This window comes from Solanum tuberosum, unplaced genomic scaffold, assembly GCF_000226075.1.
Source record: "Solanum tuberosum cultivar DM 1-3 516 R44 unplaced genomic scaffold, SolTub_3.0 scf00164, whole genome shotgun sequence".
Classification (NCBI taxonomy): Eukaryota; Viridiplantae; Streptophyta; class Magnoliopsida; order Solanales; family Solanaceae; genus Solanum; species Solanum tuberosum.
The window spans coordinates 1,062,660-1,085,086 of record NW_006239092.1 but is presented as its reverse complement, the minus strand read 5'-3'; the positions used below and the strand labels follow the sequence as shown (position 1 = coordinate 1,085,086).

The 22,427-nt window shown below is 32.0% G+C and overlaps 2 protein-coding genes across 5 annotated transcripts; one reads left to right on the top strand and one right to left on the bottom strand.

Annotated features, from left to right (window-relative positions):
- Nucleotides 1-4,153: 4,153 nt before the first annotated feature.
- On the top strand, nt 4,154-12,881 carry LOC102590673 (uncharacterized). Of its 3 annotated transcripts, none has more exons than XM_015311618.1 (14): nt 4,154-4,287; nt 4,514-4,623; nt 4,726-4,813; nt 6,182-6,281; nt 6,375-6,448; nt 6,535-6,606; nt 6,684-6,761; nt 7,551-7,675; nt 9,119-9,191; nt 9,491-9,552; nt 9,645-10,043; nt 10,189-10,288; nt 11,325-11,576; nt 12,657-12,881. In XM_015311618.1, the coding sequence occupies exons 2-13, from the start codon at nt 4,544-4,546 to the stop codon at nt 11,523-11,525; spliced, it is 1,452 nt and encodes a 483-aa protein (XP_015167104.1). In that variant the 5' UTR covers nt 4,154-4,287; nt 4,514-4,543; the 3' UTR covers nt 11,526-11,576; nt 12,657-12,881. The 3 variants fall into 3 exon arrangements, with proteins under 3 accessions (XP_015167104.1, XP_006354054.1, XP_006354053.1); XM_006353992.2 differs by having other exon boundaries at nt 4,154-4,405; nt 4,518-4,623; XM_006353991.2 differs by having other exon boundaries at nt 4,154-4,405.
- A 546-nt stretch (nt 12,882-13,427) lies between these two features.
- Nucleotides 13,428-16,262, bottom strand: LOC102590329 (protein bfr2-like). 2 transcript variants are annotated; one of them, XM_006353990.2, is made up of 3 exons: nt 16,113-16,262; nt 15,633-15,726; nt 13,428-14,073 (listed from the first exon to the last, which is right to left on the bottom strand). In XM_006353990.2, exons 2-3 carry the CDS (start codon nt 15,693-15,695, stop codon nt 13,612-13,614), a joined length of 525 nt encoding a protein of 174 aa, XP_006354052.1. In that variant the 5' UTR covers nt 15,696-15,726; nt 16,113-16,262; the 3' UTR covers nt 13,428-13,611. The 2 variants fall into 2 exon arrangements, with proteins under 2 accessions (XP_006354052.1, XP_015167103.1); XM_015311617.1 differs by lacking the exon at nt 16,113-16,262 and adding an exon at nt 15,868-16,072.
- Nucleotides 16,263-22,427: the final 6,165 nt, after the last annotated feature.

Genomic DNA, 22,427 nt, shown 5'->3' with positions numbered 1-22,427 from the left:
TCGTACTATTATATCCTGAAAGGGACAAATTAAGAATTATATTGCTAGATCAGTATAGATTATAAACACTGGACTTGAATTTCCTTAAAAAAGTAAGATATTTATGTTTCAGCCTGAATATTTATTTTTTTATTTTATTTTCAATCGTAATTTATTACAATTTATAGTATATACACCGAACATATAGCAATATATATTTTTGATTTGATATTATAGTTAATGTGTCAAACACATAGTATCATATTCAAATAAAGCCAACAAAAAACTATTGTAATTCTAGAGAACTTTCACAAACACAACCACCACCAAATAACCAAATTGAAAAGAAAAATCAAACTGTTCAAGAAATGTGTAGATAAGACCTTAGACGGTTGTCAACAAAAAAAGAAGAAGATAAGTCCTCAAAACCACCAAAGGAAGAGTTGAATAAATAGTGTAAGCATCATCACCCTATTCATGTTCCTATAAATAATAATAAATACCCCTTCACTTTCCACTTAGTAATTTTCATAACCAAAATTTAAAAAAAATGAAGCATTTTCCTACATATGTTGTCCTTCTCTTCCTAGTGCTTTTTCTCTCAACAAATGGTATGGTAATGGTACTATTACTTGAAATTTTATTATAATTTCGACATTTAATATGTGATTGTGATCGATTACTATATAATTTTGTGTATGCAGAGAAAGTAGGAGTTGGACTTCGAAAAACAGAGGCAAAACTATGTCAATACCATAGCGAAACCTTCCACGGAATTTGTATAACGGGTCACGTTTGCAACCAAAAATGCCAGGCTGAAAACTTTGAGGGTGGGCGCTGCCACGGTTTTCGCCATTATCGTTGCATTTGCTACAAGACTTGCTAGTTTAATTTCTTTGCTATTTCTAATGTTTTATAAATGAAACAAAATGCATGTCCAGTACATGATATAAGGATCTTCTTCTTTTTTTGTATAGTATATAGTACCTACTTTTACTTCGAATAATAATAAGTAAGTAATCCATCCATGGATTTGTATTTGTTTCCTCTTTATTACACACTTTTTTAAAAAAAAAAATTGAATTCTAATCTTTACGAGATGAGGGAGTTGATCTAAAATTAATTAAGGGGTTGGGAATTGCAAATTCACTTTAGATTTTGTTTAGTTGGTTAGTAAACAAAAGAAAAAATAATAATAATAATAATAATAATATATATAAAAAAAATAAAATAAAATAATAATATATATATATTCATGTTTACGCACTCAAACTTTGTGTGGAAAACACAACATTTGTCATATCTGCATTAAGAAGTTTAATGGGTATTTTGTGCAGAGACGGATCTATATGCTCTCGTGAGGGTGCATGTGCACCCAAACCGGAATCTTATTAAAAATGGGAGCGTATGAATTAATTTAAATCAGTATGGAATTATTACCTCATGCCCATTCTCTCTCTATATATATAGACATATATTTTATTAGGCAGCAGATGGTACTAAAACTGATTGGGTGGGTGGGTTGGTTTAAGTGCTGCACAACTTTAAGGTCAGGGCACTGGATTTGAATTCCATTTGCTATATTTCTTGTTCTTTTTTATTTATTTATTTTTATCTAATGATCTCAAATAAGTAGTCGTACATCCTAAATATTGAAAATTGACTTGAACATAGAACTGATATTTTCAAGCCAAAAACATATATATTAGTTTTTATATTTTTATATTTATACGAATTGGCATTGGGTGATATACTTTAACTAGTGTGCATTAGCCATTGGTGGTGCACTCATGGTGTTCAAATTCTGAGTTCGCTTTTGATTTTGTGTTACATTTAAATTTAATGATTCGATAAGTTGTCTCTTTAATTAGAATGTTAATGAGAAATTGTGACAAGTTTAAGGAAATGTATATGTTTTTGGCTTGAAAATAAAAATTTGAGGTTAACTACATACTGAACAATTAAAATTGGCAAAAAATTTTCTTTAGAAATGTTAACTTTTATATTTGTACGTAGAAGACACTTCAAATCCATTCAGAGGGTACTTTATGAACCTCATCACGCATATTAATTTTTTTAAAAGTAAGAAGTGTGTAGTACAAACAAGTTAGAAGTATTTTTTTTGTAATACAAACAAGTTAGAAGTATGTGTAATACAAATTCATCTAATGTGACAAATTAACCAACGAGAAATAGACGCTTACCATTTGAACTTCAAATTAATTATTGAAAAATAATAATTTGGTCTGGTGCTAGGTAGTTCCCCTAACTTAACAACATTTCCCTTAACTCTGATAACGTAAGTTCGTTATGTGGTCATGGAGATATGTTGTTCCGTCATACTTTAAAATATCTAATATCTTAAACCTTTTTTAAATTAATACTGACATCGCATTTGGCTTGTACGACAATTTTGAATACTTCTTAATTAAATTTGGCGGTGTCTTAAAAAAATTTCTACATCCGAGAATAGATCTCCTTATAGTTTTAGGATATTATTTAGTTCACTTCAAACTAGAATTGAGGTACTTAAATGTCTGAAAAGTTAAAAGTGCTAAAATATATCAGACTCACAAGTTTAAAAGTGATTTTATGTAGTATTTTTTTTTAAAAAAAAGAGGCTCAAATTAAGATTAAACAAATAAATGGAGTGTAGATAAAATTGATGAATTTTACAAATTTTGAGTCTTTCATTTTTGCTATGAAAGGAGGAGATTTGTTATACATGACATGTCACATACACACCTTTTCATCAATCAAAAGAAAGAAAAGAGGAGTAGCTCTGTGTTATTATTGCATTTATTACAAAGTCATAGTTTTTTCTTTTCTTTCTGAAGCAGTAGGAAAGAAAAATATGGCAGAGCTGCTTGTTTCCTATCCGGTGTTCGGTACTTCTGAAGCAGTAGAAAAGAAAAATATGGCAGAGCTGCTATTTTTTTTGTTTTCTATTCGGTGTTCGATATCCCCATTGGAGCTCGATTAAATTTGGATTCGCATTGAAAAGTTCCACATATTGGGGGTAAAACGCTTCCTAACAAAGACGACTCCATACCCAAGAGGACTCGAACCCGAGACCTCTTGGTTAAGAATGAAGGAGTACTTACCACTCCACCACAACTTTGTTGGTAAGCAGAGCTGCTACTCAACTAGTGATTAAATGGCTCAACACTGCTTGGAAGCATTTGTCTCTATTTCAGTTCTATTTTCTCTTAGAAAAAATAGGCTCAAGTCAAGTCCACTAAAGGTCACGTGACCTGCTGAAGTTTGTTGAGAAGTTAGTTGTAACTTAATTCAGTGTATAAATAGTGGTTCTTTTCGATCATAGATGAAACCGATATACAATGTATCAAATATTGAGGGATGTATACGAAATTAGGACGTGATGTATTGAGATATTTTGAGATGTATCTCGATTCAATCATATTAAGAGATTTTTGTAATTTGGAAAAGAGTAGAGATACGATGTAATTAGTTCTTAACACTATGTCATTATTTGTGTATAATTTCCTTATTATTAAGCTAGCGTTTGACCCCAAATTCTCAAATATTGTTGGCAAATTATATTTGAGTGAAGTTTTTGATGAAGTTTCACCATGTGTGGCCCCAAAATTTTCCAAAAATATTTGACTATTTCAAAAATATGATTTATACGCATAAGTTCTATTTTTTTTTATATGCACATAAATTTATATTATCATTTTATAACATATATGTTTTAATATAATTGATAATAATCAACAACAACAACATAACAATATAGGCAAGACAATACATTAATCGCATACTCAAACTTATTATTGATTCAGTTATAATTATAACTTATTAAACACAAATTATTATTTTTTCTCGATTTTATCACTCAAATTAGAACTCAAACTTTTCCGGAGGAGATAGTAACAAATATTAGTTGGAATTAATAAATGATGAGTATTTTTTTTATAAAATATAAATTTTTGCGGTAATTTTTGAATTTTTTTAAATTTCTAAATATTAGAACTTGGCCCAAATATTGTTTTTTTCTAGTATTTTAGAACTTGAGATACTTGACAAATATATTTATCAAATTATATAACCAAACACTACTTCCCAATTTTTTGTCAAATATTTTTGGGGCCAAACGGTCCTAAGTACTTAATTAAAAAAAGAAGAAAATTAATTACTCAAGTAAACGAGTATTACATTACAATCAATAGCATCGAGTCAATTCGTTTCAAACTTGCAATCAAAGCTATTACGAGGTCTACAGTTTCAATTTTTAATTACAATATATTAGCTCACCGGAGCTCCGGCGACAAATACTTATCAAAGGCATCGTTATTATATATCCGAAAAAAATCATCTATTAATATCCCCTTCACAATTGGGTTGGGTGCTATTATTGTAGCTATTTTTATTTTTTCATGGAGTTGATTTGTCCAATTTCCTGGTGAGTTTTCCTTAATTTTATCTTCAATTATATATGTTTGACACAATAGCTGCAATTGAGCTCGAAATTTACGTATGGAATTGTTGAATTTTGGTTTATTATGTGTAGGTAGATGTTCTAGGGTTTGGAACAGTGGAGATGACGCTGAAAACGAGCTGTTGTGGTATTTGTGAGAATTCAAATCTACCTTCCGTTTGTACTCTTTGCGTCAATTACAGGTGATTCACAAAATTTAGCTTAAATGTTAAGTTCCTCGTAATGGAAGTTTGGTGGGTGGGGGTTGCAAGATTCTAATTGTGGTGATGATGTGTTTTTGGCAGATTGAATGAGTACAGCACTGTGTTGAAATCACTGAAGGGAAGGAGAGAAGCATTATGTGGGAAATTAAGTGAAATACTCTTGGCTAAGGTTTTTCCTGAGAAAAGTTCTCTCTTGTTATGCCTTCAGTTTATATCACTTGTGCTTTTATTACTTTCTACTAGAAGATGCAATTATCTGTAATTGCTTCTGAAAGAGTTCCCAAATGACAATGGATAACTTAATCATATTGTTTGTTATATCCAAGAGAATGGAATTGTAGTTGAAGATATATTACATAAAATTAATGTAGGATTGTTCATATGGAGGAAATTTCATGACTCAGAGTGCTATACAATAGGAAGATGCTAAACAAAATAAAACAAAGGTTTTGTAGAATTGTTGTAAGACCGTTAATTATCTGGGAGTAAATGTTTGGCAGTTAGGAGTCATATAAATGCAAATTTTAAGATGTATATAAAGTCATACAAGATTGGATAAGATTAGATATGGTCATATTCAATAGAAGGTCCAAGCGACACACACGGAGGATAAGATGAGATAAGATAGCTTGAGATAGTTTAACCATGTTTTACATAGACCATATATACCGTTCTGTAATGCATCAATATGATGATTAAAGGTGAAAAAGGGGATGAGATGTATGTAGAGTTACTCAAAGGGAAGTTGTCTCAAAAGACCGATGATCTCTTAGGATCCATCATCTGAAGGGCTTACTTTTGAACAAATTAGACGCCCAACATTCATGAAGGTGTAGGGAAGATAAAAAACCATATGAGCAATAACTACCTGTTGGATTTAATGAATTGTTGTTTGTTACATTCATTTGGTTCCAACTTTGAAATGAAGGTATAGGGAAGATCAAAAGTTGTATGTTAGTCAAACAGAGGGGTCTCACATGAGTGTAGTTCCATGACGTCCGGTATTCTTAGAGCTTTTCTTTTTCTTAGTTTAGACTTGTACATCCATGTAAATATATATAAAGAGCCTAGTTTTAGAGGACTTGTAGTATATTTACCATTCTTAGAAAGAAAAGTTTTAGAGGACTAATATTCTTCTTTTGTCTGTTGGAATAAAATTAGACCCGAATAGAAATGATTTAGTGTTGGCATCTTTGCTCCAAAGTAGGCATATGTAGTAAGCAATGTGAGAGCAGTATGATGCATGTCAGGTTGCTATGAACCTTTTTTTGATAACGAAAATGCTTAACACAGCCTTGTTAAATAACTGAAAATTTGATGGGATTGTTGTATTTTGACTTGCTGCCTATAGGCCTGGCCATCTATAGATTACTTCTGGTATCATGAGCTACCATCGTGTTTTCCTTCTAGGTGATGGTACCTATCATATTACTAGTTACTTATGAAAGAAAACTCTTGCGAGGGGTATACCTGTAGCTGAAATTTCTTTTCATATACTTCCTCATTATTTTGATTTCGACATTTTGATCATATTCAGGGCAAGGCCGACGATCAACTTAGTTGGAGGGTGCCTCGGAATGAAAAATTGGCAAGATTAAGGGAAAAACTCCGACAGCAGAAAGAGCAAATTTCACAAGGTCTTTGGTCCTGTCAACTAATGGCAGTAGTTCAATTTGATTTTAATGCAGATCTTAACCTATTGTCTAGCAGACTAATACATGTATTTACAGGGAAGGCGAAAATTGAGAAGATGTCTCATGATCTGAAAGTTCAGTATGAGTTGCTAGGATCAGCTACAAGGATGGTATAATTGAATCTTTCTTTTGTATTTCACATTTTGTTGTGGATAGTTTGATGAAATATCCCACTGATGACTGAATCAAATTGTAGCTGGAAAAAAATCGTGCGGAACAACTTGAGAAGTTTTATCCTAATCTCATCTGCACTCAAAATCTTGGGCATGTGAGGAATTCTTCTTCTTTCAAACTCTCCAATCCGAAATATTCCATGCTACTAATTCTCTTTTATTGAAACTGCAGATGGCAATTACCTCTGAGCTTCTTCATAAACAGTCTGTGGTTGTAAAACAGATTTGCAAGTTATTCCCTCAACGTCGTGTAAGTCTTGAGCAATTATATATGCTGGTAATTGAGCTGCGCACTATTCAATCCAAAATACAGAAAATGGAATGATTTACATTCTCTTAACCCTATAAAAGACTACAGTGAATGGATGAGTATTAATATGGTACTCATTTCGAGAGGCTCTCCTTATTATATATGTGCTTCACTATCTTTGAATCGGTGACTTGAGACACTTCATCTCCTTTTTCTTCAATCAGCAAACTCTTGATATTCTTAAGCTTGAAGTAAAAAATTGGGAAGATAACTGAAATAGGCTTCAAAGGGGGATTGCACCTCTCAAACCCCCTGCTTCCCTGTTGGTTATATAAAATAAAGGATTATTTCAGCTCCAAAGTTAGATGTTTTGATCATGTGGGTCCTTCATTTCTTGAAACAAAGTATCTGACACTGACTATTGTTGAGATTATGAATCTTAGCTTGTTGGTCTTCCATAAATGCTTTACAGAGTGTTTCGTTTGGCCCTTATAAATTCCTCCATTTCTTTTTATAATTTACATCTGCCTCATATAGAAGTTATGATTGTTTTAGGAAAAATAGAAATTGGAGGTGACAATTTTTCATCTGCTATCGGGTCATCTTGTTAGTATATGGGTGGAACTTTGGTATCATTCAGGAAGAAACCTGGACTGTATATGCTTAGTAATGTTTCCATTAGGTATTTAGATGGCCCAATAAAAGAGGATTTTTGACTTTGAACTTTCTCTTTGTGTAGACTATCTACTTGGGGCACATTTGTGGGTTCATACAAATCTTGTGTTGCAGGTAACAATTGATGGAGACAAAAAAGATGGATCTAGTGGCCAATATGATAGCATCTGTAATGCAAGGTTGCCAAAAGGACTTGATCCTCACTCAGTTCCATCTGACGAGCTGAGTGCTTCTTTAGGGTAATTTCTTTTGCTTGATTATCACATAAGTCACTTTTCCAGTTGCATAATTATTAAATTTCTGACATATAATGTGGCTGTCAAGAGTCTAAATATATGCAGAGCCATTATACGGTGACAATATGAGTTTTCTCTGTTTATTGTCATAATCTCATCTCAATGTTTCAATTTTTATCATGCATTGTTTTATTTGAACAATGTTTAAATTACTGACCAGTAGTTGTGGACTATTTGATTTGGAGTGCCATGGGTTTTCTATCAAAGTAGATCATCGGCCACTCATGTTTTTTTTTTTGCATTCAAGTAGGACAGAATTTTGATAATCCTTATCCTGGTAGCAAATATGATCTGGGTGCTACTGTCAGGCTCCTATTTCTTTCTTTTCAAACTGTCAGGTTTCAACATTCTTCTTGATATTTTGTGATTTTCTCACATGTTATTCATATGCTTGGAGGGGAGGGTTGTTTATCCTGGTCATGTCAGTAAAAATACAGGAAGGGTTTATCAAAGCCTTAGAGGATGGTTGTTAGGTTTTTTTCTGGATGTGGGGATTCTTTGGTTAAGGTTTAAGTTGCCTTATGCTATACAAGAATTGAAGAAGGCTTTTCCAAGAACTCAAAATCAAAAAGAAATTGGAAAACACTATCATTTAATGGAATGATCACTGGAAGATGACATACTGACTGTATATCCCCTTATGCTCCAAGGGCTTGTTATTATGTGTAGTGGGATTGAATTTAGTTCATTTTTTGGTGCTGCAAGTAAATGAATAGTTAGTTGTAGATAGGCCAAGAGTGCTATTTGCTGATTAAGGTGCACAGAATGAATCCAGTCATTTCGAAAGCATGAGGTGAAATGCATGTGCATACATTTCTTAGGATGCCCAGACCCCACTTGTGGAATTACACTGGGTATGTTGTTGTCTTACATTTTCTTGGGATGTCGTTTGTCTGGTGTATTTTAGAATCTTATATTTCCTCCGTTCCATTTTAATGTGGCACTATTTCCTTTTTTGTCCGTTCCATAAAGAATGATACCTTCTATATTTGGAAATAATTTAACTTTAAGCTTCTCATTTTACCCTTAATAGCATGCTGTTATAGCCACACAAATCTCATGGCATGTTTAAGATCACTAATTCCAAAAGTCTTTTCTTTCTTTTTAAACCCCATATCAAGTCAAACTATGCCATATAAATTGAAATGGAGGAAATATCATTTACTGTAGCAAATTGAGTTATGTAGTACGATTTGCAACTCCCCTAAGATACCTAAGATTGTGAACCATTATCCTGCCATTGAAATGAAGCACCGCCTATTTATTATCCACATGTTGAATTGATTGAGATAATTATCCAACACTTTTACTATATATTTGTAGAATATCCATTTTGGTTGGTTGATAATATATTCTAATGATTTTATTTTCGACGATTGAAAGCAGATATATGGTGCAACTTTTGAACCTCGTTATTCGTTGCGTCTGTGCTCCTGCACTTCATAATTCAGGATTTGCGGTATGCTCAGACAACCTTCTGTAGTTCTTTTGGTAGTTGAGCCACAAATGTCTTTAGGGTACATTCCCTATCAGAGCTGAATAAGTACAAAAATCTTTACTTAAGAGAATTGTTGCAATTTTATTTTATGCTAGAGGTATAGCAAAACAATTTTCTAGTGCCTTTCAGACCGTAGTGAATCCACCTGCTTTTTTGGCAGAGTCACGACTCATAGATGGTCAAAGGATAACCTATTTGTTTAATCTTGAATCCGGACCAAGTTTTTTTAAATTCTCATGTGTCTGTGTTTATTACATTAGGGTTCATGTTCTCGAATATGGCAACGAGATTCTTACTGGGATGCCCGTCCGTCGTCTAGAAGGTATTCCTTTAATTGTAATGTAGAAATTTATTGTTCCTTTCCCCATTTAAAGAGATTAAAATTTTCTTACTGATGTTACTCATGCAATGCAGTGGCGAGTACCCACTTTTTATCCCGCGCCAAAACTTTTGCTCTTCAGGTGGGGAGGCTTCATGGTACGACAGAAGTTGCAGTAATTCTGGAACTTCTAGTAACTTTGGAGTTACCTCGATGGAATCTGATAGAAAACCTCGGTTGGATTCTTCTAGTAGTAGCAGTTTCAACTATGCTTCTGCTTCCCTGCACTCAATAGAAACACACAAGGATCTGCAGAAAGGCATAGCACTTCTCAAGAAAAGTGTTGCTTGCATTACTGCATACTGTTACAACACATTATGTTTAGAAGTTCCTGCTGAAGCCTCTACCTTCGAAACATTTGCAAGATTGTTGGCTACACTTTCTTCTTCAAAGGAAGTTCGGTCTGTTTTTTCTTTGAAAATGTCTGGTTCAAGGTACATATTTCTTTCATTTATGTATCATAGTTCTAGATCTATACTCCATACTATTTAATGAAAGAAATTTACTTCTCATGTCATTGAAACCTCTGATTTATTCAGCAGTGGCCTGTATTCAGTCATTTGATTTTATAATATGTAGGGCATCCAAGCAAGTCCAACCACTGAACAAATCTGTTTGGAATGTAGATTCAGCCGGATCATCTAGCACTTTGATGGAGAGTGGACATGTGCCAGTATTGGTATAGTTTCCATCTTTGGATTCAGTTCACCATAACATAGTATTGGAATTAAAAACATTGGTACTAGTATGTTGAGTGAACATGCGCCAGTATTTTTGGTATAGATGCATAGGTCTTAGTATTGGTTTCATAACTACAAAAGATATGAGATTTTCTGTATATAATGTTTGTTTCTGTTGAGCATTATATGATTGTCTAATATTCATTAGCAGCAAAATGCATCATCCACTCTTGATGACTACAAATCTTTTCCTTTGCTTTCTTGCAGTATGAAGTAGTTTATTGAAAAAAATGACCTTATGCTAGGGAAAGATGAACTCAATAATGTGGCAATGAACTTCTATGATAAGTAGGATCTCACATAACTCAAATATTTATAGGCAATTCTTATAAGTCTCGAATTGAGTTTTCTTGATTATGCATACTTCGTAACTATTGAGTTTGCTATGTATGCAAAGATAATTTCTTCCCCCGACTTCAATTGAGCAATCTTAGTTTTAATTAAGTTTTCTTATAATTTTCAGAACTTGATGAAATCTTTTTATTGGGGAAACATAATTTTTAGTAAGAACGGCAAAGTATAGATTATTTTTTTTTTAATATAAAAATATTAATCAGTTTGCTTTTTAGAAAAATTAGCTTTTAAACTAATTTATCAAATATTTCCTATTATTGACAAGTAGTCTTCTCAATCTAAGAACTGCATATTGCTGTATCTAAAAATGGCTGTACGCATCTCCCGGGCAAATTGACTGCAAAGTATAGATAATCCACAAATCCTGTAAACTCCAATTTCTTTAAAATCTTTCGGAATTGTTGCTGTGGTTTTCAGGATGTGTCGGCGTAGTTTACTTGTGGATTTGTTTTAGTGACTATGATAACTGGGGCATAACAATATGAAATTCTTTATGAATTGGCCTATTATTTGTTTTCTTGTTAGTTTTATTGTTGCAACTATACTTTTTTTAGCTTTTCTAGTATAAATAAATTTTGAAAGTAGTTAACAACAAAGCTAATTACATTAATAACTTTGCAGAGAAATACATTTGAAAATGCTCTTCCAAGTTCTAGTGGCAATTTAATTTATGCCACTGAAGTATCTGATGCAAGAAGGAATGAAAATTTAATTGAAGACTGGGATCTTATTGAGCACCCTCCTTTTCCTCCTCCTCCATCACATACAGAAGATGTTGAACATTGGACCCGAGCCATGTTTATTGATGCAACAAAGAAATAAGCCACTTCTTGGATGGCTACTTCATTGTATATAGTGCCCTAACTCATGAAGGTAAAATGAGCTTTTTTTGTCACGTTAACATAACATGCTTATTAATACCCTGATAGTGTGTGATTCTTTCAGATTTCTATAATTTTGGGGTTAATATAATTCCATTCCTAGTGTTCGATTCTGACTACTAATATCTGAATTGTCTTGTTTCTTTGAGTAATTTGATAATACATATATACAATATTAGCTAATCCAGGCTTCTTTGCTGAGTTTACATGGTTGCACACTCAATTTTCTGGTCTTTCCTAGTGGCTGGGTTCTTTCTTCATGTTTAGCTGTAAATATACGTTCATGATGTGGCATTAAAATGTGTTTGTGTGGGTGATGTAAAACTGCTCGATACTAGACCTCTTGATGATGGCCTTTTTGTTTGGTACCGTAGGAAGTTTAGAGCTGATCATGGGTATTTAGGCAAATAAGAAGTGCTGGAAATCATTAGTGATCATCATGCTGTAAATATACGTTCATGATGTGGCATTAAAATGTGTTTGTGTGGGTGATGTAAAACTGCTCGATACTAGACCTCTTGATGATGGCCTTTTTGTTGGTACCGTAGGAAGTTTAGAGCTGATCATGGGTATTAGGCAAATAAGAAGTGCTGGAAATCATTAGTGATCATCATGCTGTAAATATACGTTCATGATGTGGCATTAAAATGTGTTTGTGTGGGTGATGTAAAACTGCTCGATACTAGACCTCTTGATGATGGCCTTTTTGTTGGTACCGTAGGAAGTTTAGAGCTGATCATGGGTATTTAGGCAAATAAGAAGTGCTGGAAATCATTAGTGATCATCATGCTGTAAATATACGTTCATGATGTGGCATTAAAATGTGTTTGTGTGGGTGATGTAAAACTGCTCGATACTAGACCTCTTGATGATGGCCTTTTTGTTTGGTACCGTAGGAAGTTTAGAGCTGATCATGGGTATTTAGGCAAATAAGAAGTGCTGGAAATCATTAGTGATCATCATGTTGTGCATCTCTAAAGCATTTTGTTTTTCACCTGTTTGATCTTCTTCTTTTGACTCTTCAGATTTAATCATAAAATAACTTCCCTTCTTTTCTTCTCGTGTTTCATAGACATCCAAGGACGGAGAGATGCTTCTGGAGGAAAAAAACTTGTAAAATTGACTTTAAGTTCAAACATTCATGAATTGTAAATAGTGTGAAGGTGGTTTTAGCTTTATAGAAAGCGTGACGGTGTTGCACCCAAGCAAACACCCATGGTTTGAAGACAAATATGCTTTCACCACATTCCCCCCCTCCCCTGGTTACAAAATCGAAAATCTTGATCCTCTTCTATGACTGTTAGCCAAAGATTCTCGAGTCATGCTAATTGAACTGATATTCCTGCAACAAGCTTTTCTATGCAACCACTTTGTACTTTCCTTGGCTGTTGTGGAAGGCAAAAGTAATTGCCCAGGATGGTGTCAATTGATTTAGAATGCGACCAAAAAGGATTGGTGGAGGAGATGAATTTATTTGAGTCTTCACCTTAACAAATTAAGTAAAACAGCAGCCTCAGGCCGGGGTCAAATATTTACATGTGGCCTTTTAGTTTAAATGTATAGTTGAAAGGCTTCCATCATTGTATTTTATTTAAAATAATCGTTCTAGTTATTATTATTGTTATAAAAGTTACTTCAACAACTAACATCCAAATAGAAGAATAAAATAGTTTTTGCTTCAATTGTCAAACATCAAAAGTGTTGTTCTTGTCCATCTTTATTCAAAAGGCGGACCTATTTTAATTTGAAATGAAGAATCGAACAACATAATTTGAAATGATGATGCTCAGAAAATCAAATGATGATATTCAGAACTGAGTATTATATCAATGATTCTTGTGTGCAAGTAGAAACTATTGGTGATAATTGACTTGTTAAGTAAAGAGACATGTGAAAAATTGAAGGGAGAATCTTGTTTGCTCAAATAAAAGCTCCAAAGTTCTAAATAACTTCAAATGAAAGGTAATTAAAAAGCATAATGGATGATTCTCCCTCTCAAGTTAAACTAACTTCAGGTGGTCATTTGTTCACTTCTTCCTCTTCTTTGGAGGTTGGATAGTTTCTTCTTCCTCATCCTCTTCATCATCATCTTCTGGATCGTCCTCCACGACTTCTTCTTCTTCTTCACCCTCCCCTTCTCCACCATCATCGTCATCATTATCTCCTTCATCATCGTCATCATCATTATCATCGTCACCATCATCATCATGACCTTCTTCACCACCATCCTCTTCATCTTCTGCACCTCCATTCTCCTCACCTTCTCCATTGCTTTTCTTGGCATTTCCTTTGCTTTTGTTGGGATTGTTTCCATGAACTCCTTCATCAGAATACTCTTCTTCGCCCTCCTCAAATCCTTCATTTCCATTCTCATCTTTGTCGTCTCCATCTCCACCTTCCTCATCAGCATCAACTACTTTGGTTTGCTCATCATTTGTGTTCTGATCTCCCTTGACTTTGGTCCCAATTGCCAACAGTGGCACACCATCCTGGAATTATTTAAAGACATCATTGTAAATGAATATTCTAGGAATATAAAACGCGCCTTAACAAAGGTGACCCTCATACCCAGAGTCCAACGCGACTCGAACTCAACACCTCATATTAACATAACTGAAATGAGCCCATATTGCATACTTGGGCATATTACAAATTGGACCTGCACAGATGGGACAATTTTAAGCCCAAGTCCACAGCTAAAATGTATGAGCCCAAAACTTGGACCATCCCCTACTATTTGCAGTACATGTATTTATTGCTATGTTAATGTGTGAGGCCAGCCTAATTAGAAAACATAATATTAATCATCTCTTGATAGAATATTCCCATATAATATTCTCTCCAGACTGAGTCAACCTAGAAAAACATGTTTTTACAATTCAATATTTTACTCTAACATCCTTTTTAATATTAAGGCAAACTTGACCTTTCCAGGATTAAAAAATTTCATCAAGAATTTAATTATTTCCTCAAAAAATACTAAATTAGTAATTAAAAAAACTAAAATTAGTCCACTGCAAAGAGGCAGAAGTTGCAGCATCTATTTTGCAGAATTAACATAATTGGCAGTGGAGACTATATAATATTTAGTGGACCCCTCCTCATTCATCAACTAACCCCGGAACCCAAAATGGCAAATATATGCCAAATTAACATTCCGTTTCAGTTCCGAACACGAGAATAAACCCGTTACCGTTTAGGCGCACGTTAGTAACTGCACACGTTGAAAAAGTAGTGAGGAAATTAATGCTACGCAATTCTATTTTTAGATATACTTCCTTCACGTTTTCTTCTTGAGTTTTTCGTGTCAGTTACTTTGGCGGTGGATAGATATTTTAAAAACTTCAAAATGAAGTTTTCATAATTTTTACTTCAAATTACTCGTTAAAAAAATAGTATTTTCTATTCATGTCCAACCGTAACTTCAATATTCAAATATCATTTTTAACTCACATGATTTTTTTCCTTTTAAAATTCATAATTTTTATGGTGCTTTTCCGTAAAGTTTATATTTATACTAGAAAAATAATTAAATATATATGTAAATTAATTTGTGTACTCCTAACAAAATTAATTAACGGTTATTAATGAAATTTAAAATTCAAACTCTTAATTCTGACTTTGACTCTGGACCGGAACGGGCCTTAAATTCTGAAAATTGCATATGGAAAACTAAGTTTCTGCAGATTCATTTTTACTAAGGGGTTAATCCAAAACTAAAAGAAAAATAAAATAGAGAGAGAGAAGAAAAGCACTGGATTTCTGAGAAAAACAAAAAAGAGACTTCTTCCTTAGGTTTACTAATTTTATATTTTTAATTTCTTTTGACGCAAAAACTTGATACTGACCCGAAAATATTTATTCACAATTAGAAATGTGTGTTTCAATATTTTATATACACTATTAATTTATTCAATTACTAATAAGATTTTGAGTTGAATTTCCACTCATCATGGTAAAACAATAGTATAGTTTTTTTTAAAATATAAAACACAGGATATAAGCTTTTTCCAGATTAAAACTGGCAATATTTAATTGAAGTACTAACCTGAGTGGAGGGTAAAAGCGTGGAAGCGCACGTTAGCACAGTGTTGTTAAGCATGATCTCCATTTGTACTGCCTGTTAATTTTCCACTCGACACCTGCACACCAACAACAAATCATATCGACCTGACAGTTAACATCGACTCTTCTGGAAAAATTATCATCCATAATTCGAAACCAATACAGAAATATATAGCCGGAGAACAGTCGAAAAAATGGTGAATGAAGCAAAATTTAACCTCTCATACAACGCACTACTATCAGTTTTTTTCTAAAATGAAAGTCACAAAACTCTAAACTTGAAGATCTACGAAGGAGGAGGAAGAAAACTACTATTACTTCTTCTTTTTTGCGAAAAAAGAAATTTCTGTTATAAGCAAAACTGTAAAAGGAAATGGAGAATTCCGGGGAGAAAATAGAAAATTCCGGCGTTTTCCGGGAAAATGGAAGCTTAGAAAAGTGAAATGAGTGAGAAAATTGTTACCTGAGAAAGATGAGAGAGAAAAAATGGGAATTGGTTAGAGAGTATTACGCAAAGTTAGATTAAACGGAGGAAATAAGGAGCAGAATCTAATGCTTTGTTCCTACTACTGCTGCTACCATTGGTGAAATGCATGGGTCCCACTTCTCTACCCTTGTATTTTTGGAATAGTTATATATTGGTACTTGAGGTATCTTATAATACAAGTTGTATCCCAATTGTAGAAAGTTGTTAGAAATTTGAATTGTGGTTTTTCTAATTTAATCATATTTCTTGGCATGGATCTTTTTTCTATGGTTAGTTGAAGATATGGAGATTTGTGTACCCACTAAGATACTATTTCATTTTCTAATTTTAATTTATAATTATAGTGATCGAGTAAGTTTGTACGTATTTCGATAAATTTCATGAATTACATGTTACTCATTAACAATAAGTATCAGATAACTTTGTCTACTAAAGCTATACAAAAAATAATAATAATAAAATACCTAGTGTTTTTTGTTCCGTCTAAGCTGAAATTTAGTGAGATACTATATTTTGACTCAGAATATGTTAGTAAATTATTATACTATAGCATAAGTTATATGTATGATTCAGTCCAAGAAGAAAAATCATGGAAATGATGAGACATTTAAAAATTCTTGCTTTAATATAAACTACTACTATTAAAATAAGTTGAGCTTAAGAATGAGGATAGATTACAAACCTAAGAGACTTTAGAAAAATAATATGTATTTCTGAGAAAATTCCTAACAAAATCCATCATACATGCAAAGATTATTTTGTTAGAAGGGCGATTTGAAAGTAGTGTGAATACCCTCCTACCTATTTGATCATAATTGACTTAATGTTGATTTTCGGGTTTAAAATCTCTCTTCTTTCATCTGTTGAATCTCGATTGTCCGATATGTAATCCTTACTTATATTCTCAATCCGCTAAGACTAACCTCTCTATAATTACATTCTTCCTATCGCGTTCTTCCTTATGCGTTGAGCCCGATCATTATTTCAACTTGCCGTTGGAATTGATAAGGGTCCCGTACAAAAGGGCCCCCGGCCAAACCACATGACAAAGGGAAAACAATATAAGAAAGAACATTTAAAAAGAATCTCACTAAAAAATGTTCAGTGTTATTCCCACATATATTTTAATTGAACTTGTGAGAAACGAAAAAAATAGTAACAATGTTTTTATATGAAAAAATTATGAAGTTTTTCATTATTTCATTGAAAATATGTTTCCACCATGTATTTTCCCAGTGAATTGATTTAGAGGAAAATGAATAGAAAAATCAACTTCCACAGTTCTCGATGAAAAAAACTCATGTTTCTGATAGTGTGAGTCTTCAATCCAAAAATTGAGGTAAATTAACTTGTTATGACCAATTAAGTTACATTGATATCAATTTTTTTATACTACCAGTTCATAAGTTAGAATATAAGCACATTTATTGTCAATTTTGTCATTCTAAATAAACGTATTGATAAACGAATTTTGATGAATATATATTGCTCTCTTAAATGCCTTGAAATTTATTATGGGTAAACTGTTTGAACTTTGAACTAACAATTCGATCTAATATAGTATACCTCTCAAACTCAAAGTCATTTAACATGTTTTTTTGTTGTGAAAAAATTTCTTTTATTCCCTTTAGAAAAAGTATGGTGAAAAAAACAAGGGAAAATTTTCAAAACAACAATATTTTAGCTTTTAATGGGACTCCTTAGCAACAGTTTCATTATTTATTAAAAATGTCATTATTTTAGTTTGTTAAGGAATGAGTTATGTATTTATTTTGTTTTGATTAAATTGAAAGAATACAAATAATTATCATGGAACAAAAAAAAATTAAAAAGGTAAAAAAATAAATAAATATAAATTAGTTACGTTTTGAAAGAGAATAATAGCCATCTTTCCGTCGAGCGTTTTTTTTGCTTTCTTCTTAAGAATATCAAAAAAAAAAAATTAAAATAATTTAGTTTGTCTTCCGAATCATTCATCTGATAACTTTCAAAGCTTCTTCGAGTTAAATTCGGCATATTTTTTAAACGGAAATTTTCAAATTCACAACTAGAAATTTCTCTCATCCAGTGAATTCAAGAGATTTTGACATTTATCGTTGAAAAATCGGAAAACAATCAAGTATTTTTTTGATCGATTTTTTTATTTGATTGGATGAGATATTCGTATATCTCGACTACAAGATTGGGTTGATTTTTTTTTATTGAATCAGTGAAATATTTGGAAGTATTGAGATTTTTAGCTTTTTCCGACATTGGGATTTATAGCTTTTTTCGGATGTTTTGTATCCAAATTATGATGTATAATGAATAAATTTTTTTTTTTTTTAGTTCAGTAGCTGTTTTTTCTGTTTGAATGGATACAATAATTTGTATCCCATTAAGTTAATGTAACTAATCGATGATGAACTATATGTTGAAGACTTTGAAAGGTAAAGTAGGCACATAAAATACAAAACTTGTTGGTATACAATTAGGTTGAATACAAAACAAAAGAGAAATACAAACTTGTTCACATATAAATTGAGATTGAAATACAGAATGAATACCCAATAAAATACAAAATTGTTAGCATACAGTTAGGATGAATACAAATTAAGAAGGAAATACAAACATGTTGGTATACTAATTGAGATTGAAATACAATGTAAAAACAAAAAATGTAAAACTTGTTGATATATAGATAGAATGAATACACAAATAAACTGTTGATTCAGACATTGTAGACAGACAAATGCTTTCCCCAAATCTAAAACCCTAAAAGCAAATATAAATGTATTAAAAATCAAACAAAATAAACATATGAATGAATTTGTAGATTCTAATAAATCTGAAATATTAAAACGAAATCAGAAAAAAAATCGAAAAAAATTTGTTTAATTAACTAAAAATCTAAAATACATGAATTTTACATGAATATGTAAACAAACTTGCATAAAAATTGAAAAATTAACGAAAATCCGTAATATGTACAATGCGAAATATAAATCATAAATGGTGATATTGAAAATAAATCAAAAGAATTCTAAATAACTAATTGAAAATACATAAATATTAGATGATATGTAAACAAACTTGCATAAAAATATAAAAAATTGAACGGAAAATCCGTAAATATATACAATGTAGAAATATAAACCATAAAAAGGTGATATTGAAAACAAATCAAAAGAAAATCAAAATAACTAATCGAAATGGATAATGAAAATCACCTTGCCAACCGAGAAATCTGCTTGAATTAATAAAGAGATTTCGTTTAACAATAAAGAAAATTTCTTGATGAACAACAATTTAGTACCTTGAAGAAAGATAAACTTGGCATGTTGCGGAGATGAGGATGTTGAGATAGATGTGTGGGAATACTTGGAGCGACAAGATTAGGAATACGTGAAAGTTGGGGAAGAAACGTGAATGGTGATGAAAAAAGGTTAATGGTATAGGTTTAATTTATTTATTTTTCACTTTAAACGGTTATTGGTATATAATTTGGTCCAATATAGAACTCTTTCCATAAATAAAATTAATTTAAAATACTAAAATCTGAATACATATTATTTTATAAAAATATTGTCATTCTGCCATGTTAAATAAATATTTTAAAGTATTGTTATTTTGACTAATTATATTAGATATTATGACTTAATTACTAATTTTCCCAAAAAAGAAACAAACTAAACTTTGGGCTCAACTCTTTTGTTTCCGAAATTGGAGGCATTTGGATCCAATAATTGGTTGGCCAATCAGTTTTCCATTTTTCCTTTGAAGCCCATGGCTGATTTTATAGGAAAACTACCTTATTAGACATATATATATTAATTCTATTTATATTTTTAAATAATTTTGTATCTTATCACTAATTCAGAATTTCTTATTATATATTGAGCAAGATACACCTACATATATATGTGTAATTTTACTAATCAATACACTAAAATAGGGAGAGAGTGAAGTGAAATAGTCATGTATCCCATATACATGCGAATCACACAATATACATGTATCTGGTGTGAATCCCAAATACATAAGAGAATAGCGAGTGATGTATGAGAGAGGCGAACAAATTCACTTGGATACGATGTCTCTAGAATAAATTACACCTAATTTTGATTCATGTATCTCGAGATACATATATACGAATGTATCTTGACGCACCAAAATCTAGTAAAATTTTTAATATTACAAACTTGAATATATACAAGTAGTGAAATCTGTAAATTGATGGTCAATGTAAGTTTGGTACAATACTTAGATATTCGGGGGGGGGGGGGGGGGGGGGGGGGTTGTAGATATTAGAGGATGGGGAAGTGGTACTGGTAGACTAATAGATTTTCGACCTATTAAAAATCATGTTAAATAGTTTACTAAAAGAATGAGCAATTTTAGGATACAAAACAATTAATTGAGTAAATTTTAGGTTTAACAAATATAAAAATTATATTTGTATGCTATAGCTATAGTTTGTATAATTGCGCTCCATAGCAAACTTTATATTTGTTATGGCTATTAATATGTATAGTTTGGTATACATATACAGAAGAATCAATTGTATAACTTGTTTCGGTATACATATACAAAAGAATCAATTGTATAATTTGTGCTTGTATAAAGCGAGAAAGAGAGACAGACAAAAGAAATATGGGAAGGGGAAGATCTGTATTTGTATAATTATAAGTGTATAGGACGAAAATATATGTATTTGTATTTGTATATACAATTTTCTCTCACTTTATACAAACACAAACACAATTTATACATTTGTGTTTGTATAAAGTGAGAGAGGAGAGTGAGAGTGGCGAGCAAGATTCTCTGGGGAGAGGCGAACTAAAAAATATGTATATATACAGTTTTCTCTTGCTTTATACAAACACAAACGCATTTTATACATTTGTGTTTGTATATAGTGAGAGAGGCGAGGGAGAGATTGCCCAGCGAGAAATTGAGAGTGGCGAGCGAAAAATTCAGGAAGAGAGGCGAATGACAATTGTTTGTTACGGGTTACAATTAAATCAAATTATGGTTATAACATTTGATTTGAATTAATAATTTGCTATTTTATACAATTTCCCTTAATTATAACCTAAGAGACTAAATCCTAGCCACTTAAGCAATCAATGAGATTGCTTTTATGGTGAGGGGTTAATTTTGCAGCTTAAAGAATGAGTACAGAAAAAGATTCCTCAAGAATATATTCTTTATAAACTTTACAATAAAACTTTTAAAGATGCAATTTGCTTTTACTCTTTTCAGGATTCTACTTCAACTAGCCAATGTAATCCTGTAACAAAAGCATAAATTTCTTTACCCCACACACATGGGAAATTAATTAAAGTGAAGCACAAAACTTTAGACTAAAGATATACATGATAAACAACAAAATAGACATTCACACACTAGCTTGTTAGAGCAAATATTTTTCTTGCCCTTATGGGCTTGAGTTCGAGATTCTATCATAGTCCTTGCTTAAATTGAAATTTATTATTTGTACTTTTTGTGAAATCTTTAATACGTATACATGATTTGAAGTTTTTAATCAAAGCTATTGAGTTCAAATAAAAAATAAGGCTATAACATATGCACCGCATTCGTCCTTCACATCATACTTGATTTTATCAATACATTGTTTGATTGTTGTTTCTTTTGTTTTCAGAATAAATAATACTCATTAATTTTGGTGGAATATATGTATTATTTCAGCAAAATTAGTAAAATGAGAATACTAATATTAATACTTATATCATGGATTAAAAAAAAAAAAAGGATAGAAAAGCCCTCACACTCGAAGGCGGAGCCAAGATTAGGAGTATGGGAGTTCTAAATCAATTTTGTTTGGGGGTTCACATGTTAATATACATATATTTATTTAATTTTCTAATACAAATATAGGGTCTACGAAAAATCTAGTGGGTTCGTCTGAACCCATGAACCCACCTAGTACCGCCTCTGCTGTCACACTCATCAAATGTATATCCTCTGTTTCATTGATATCGACATTTATACAGAAATAATTTCTACATTACCATCTTTACGCACTAAACTTGTCTTTGAATCCAACATATTGGTCTTATAAAAGATCATGCATATTGGGCTGCATCTTTTCACTGAGGCCCAACCAAGGAACAACTAAAGGCCCATACAAAATTGAAACTTATCCAAGTGTGTCAAGAAAATTATTCATTACAACAGATAAGACATGTCCAAAGGGTTACACCATATATTACTAGAAGAAAAAAAGAAGAGAGTTATGGGTTTGGTGAATGAATGGAATCCATCTAGATCAGAGGTTTTGAGTTTAAA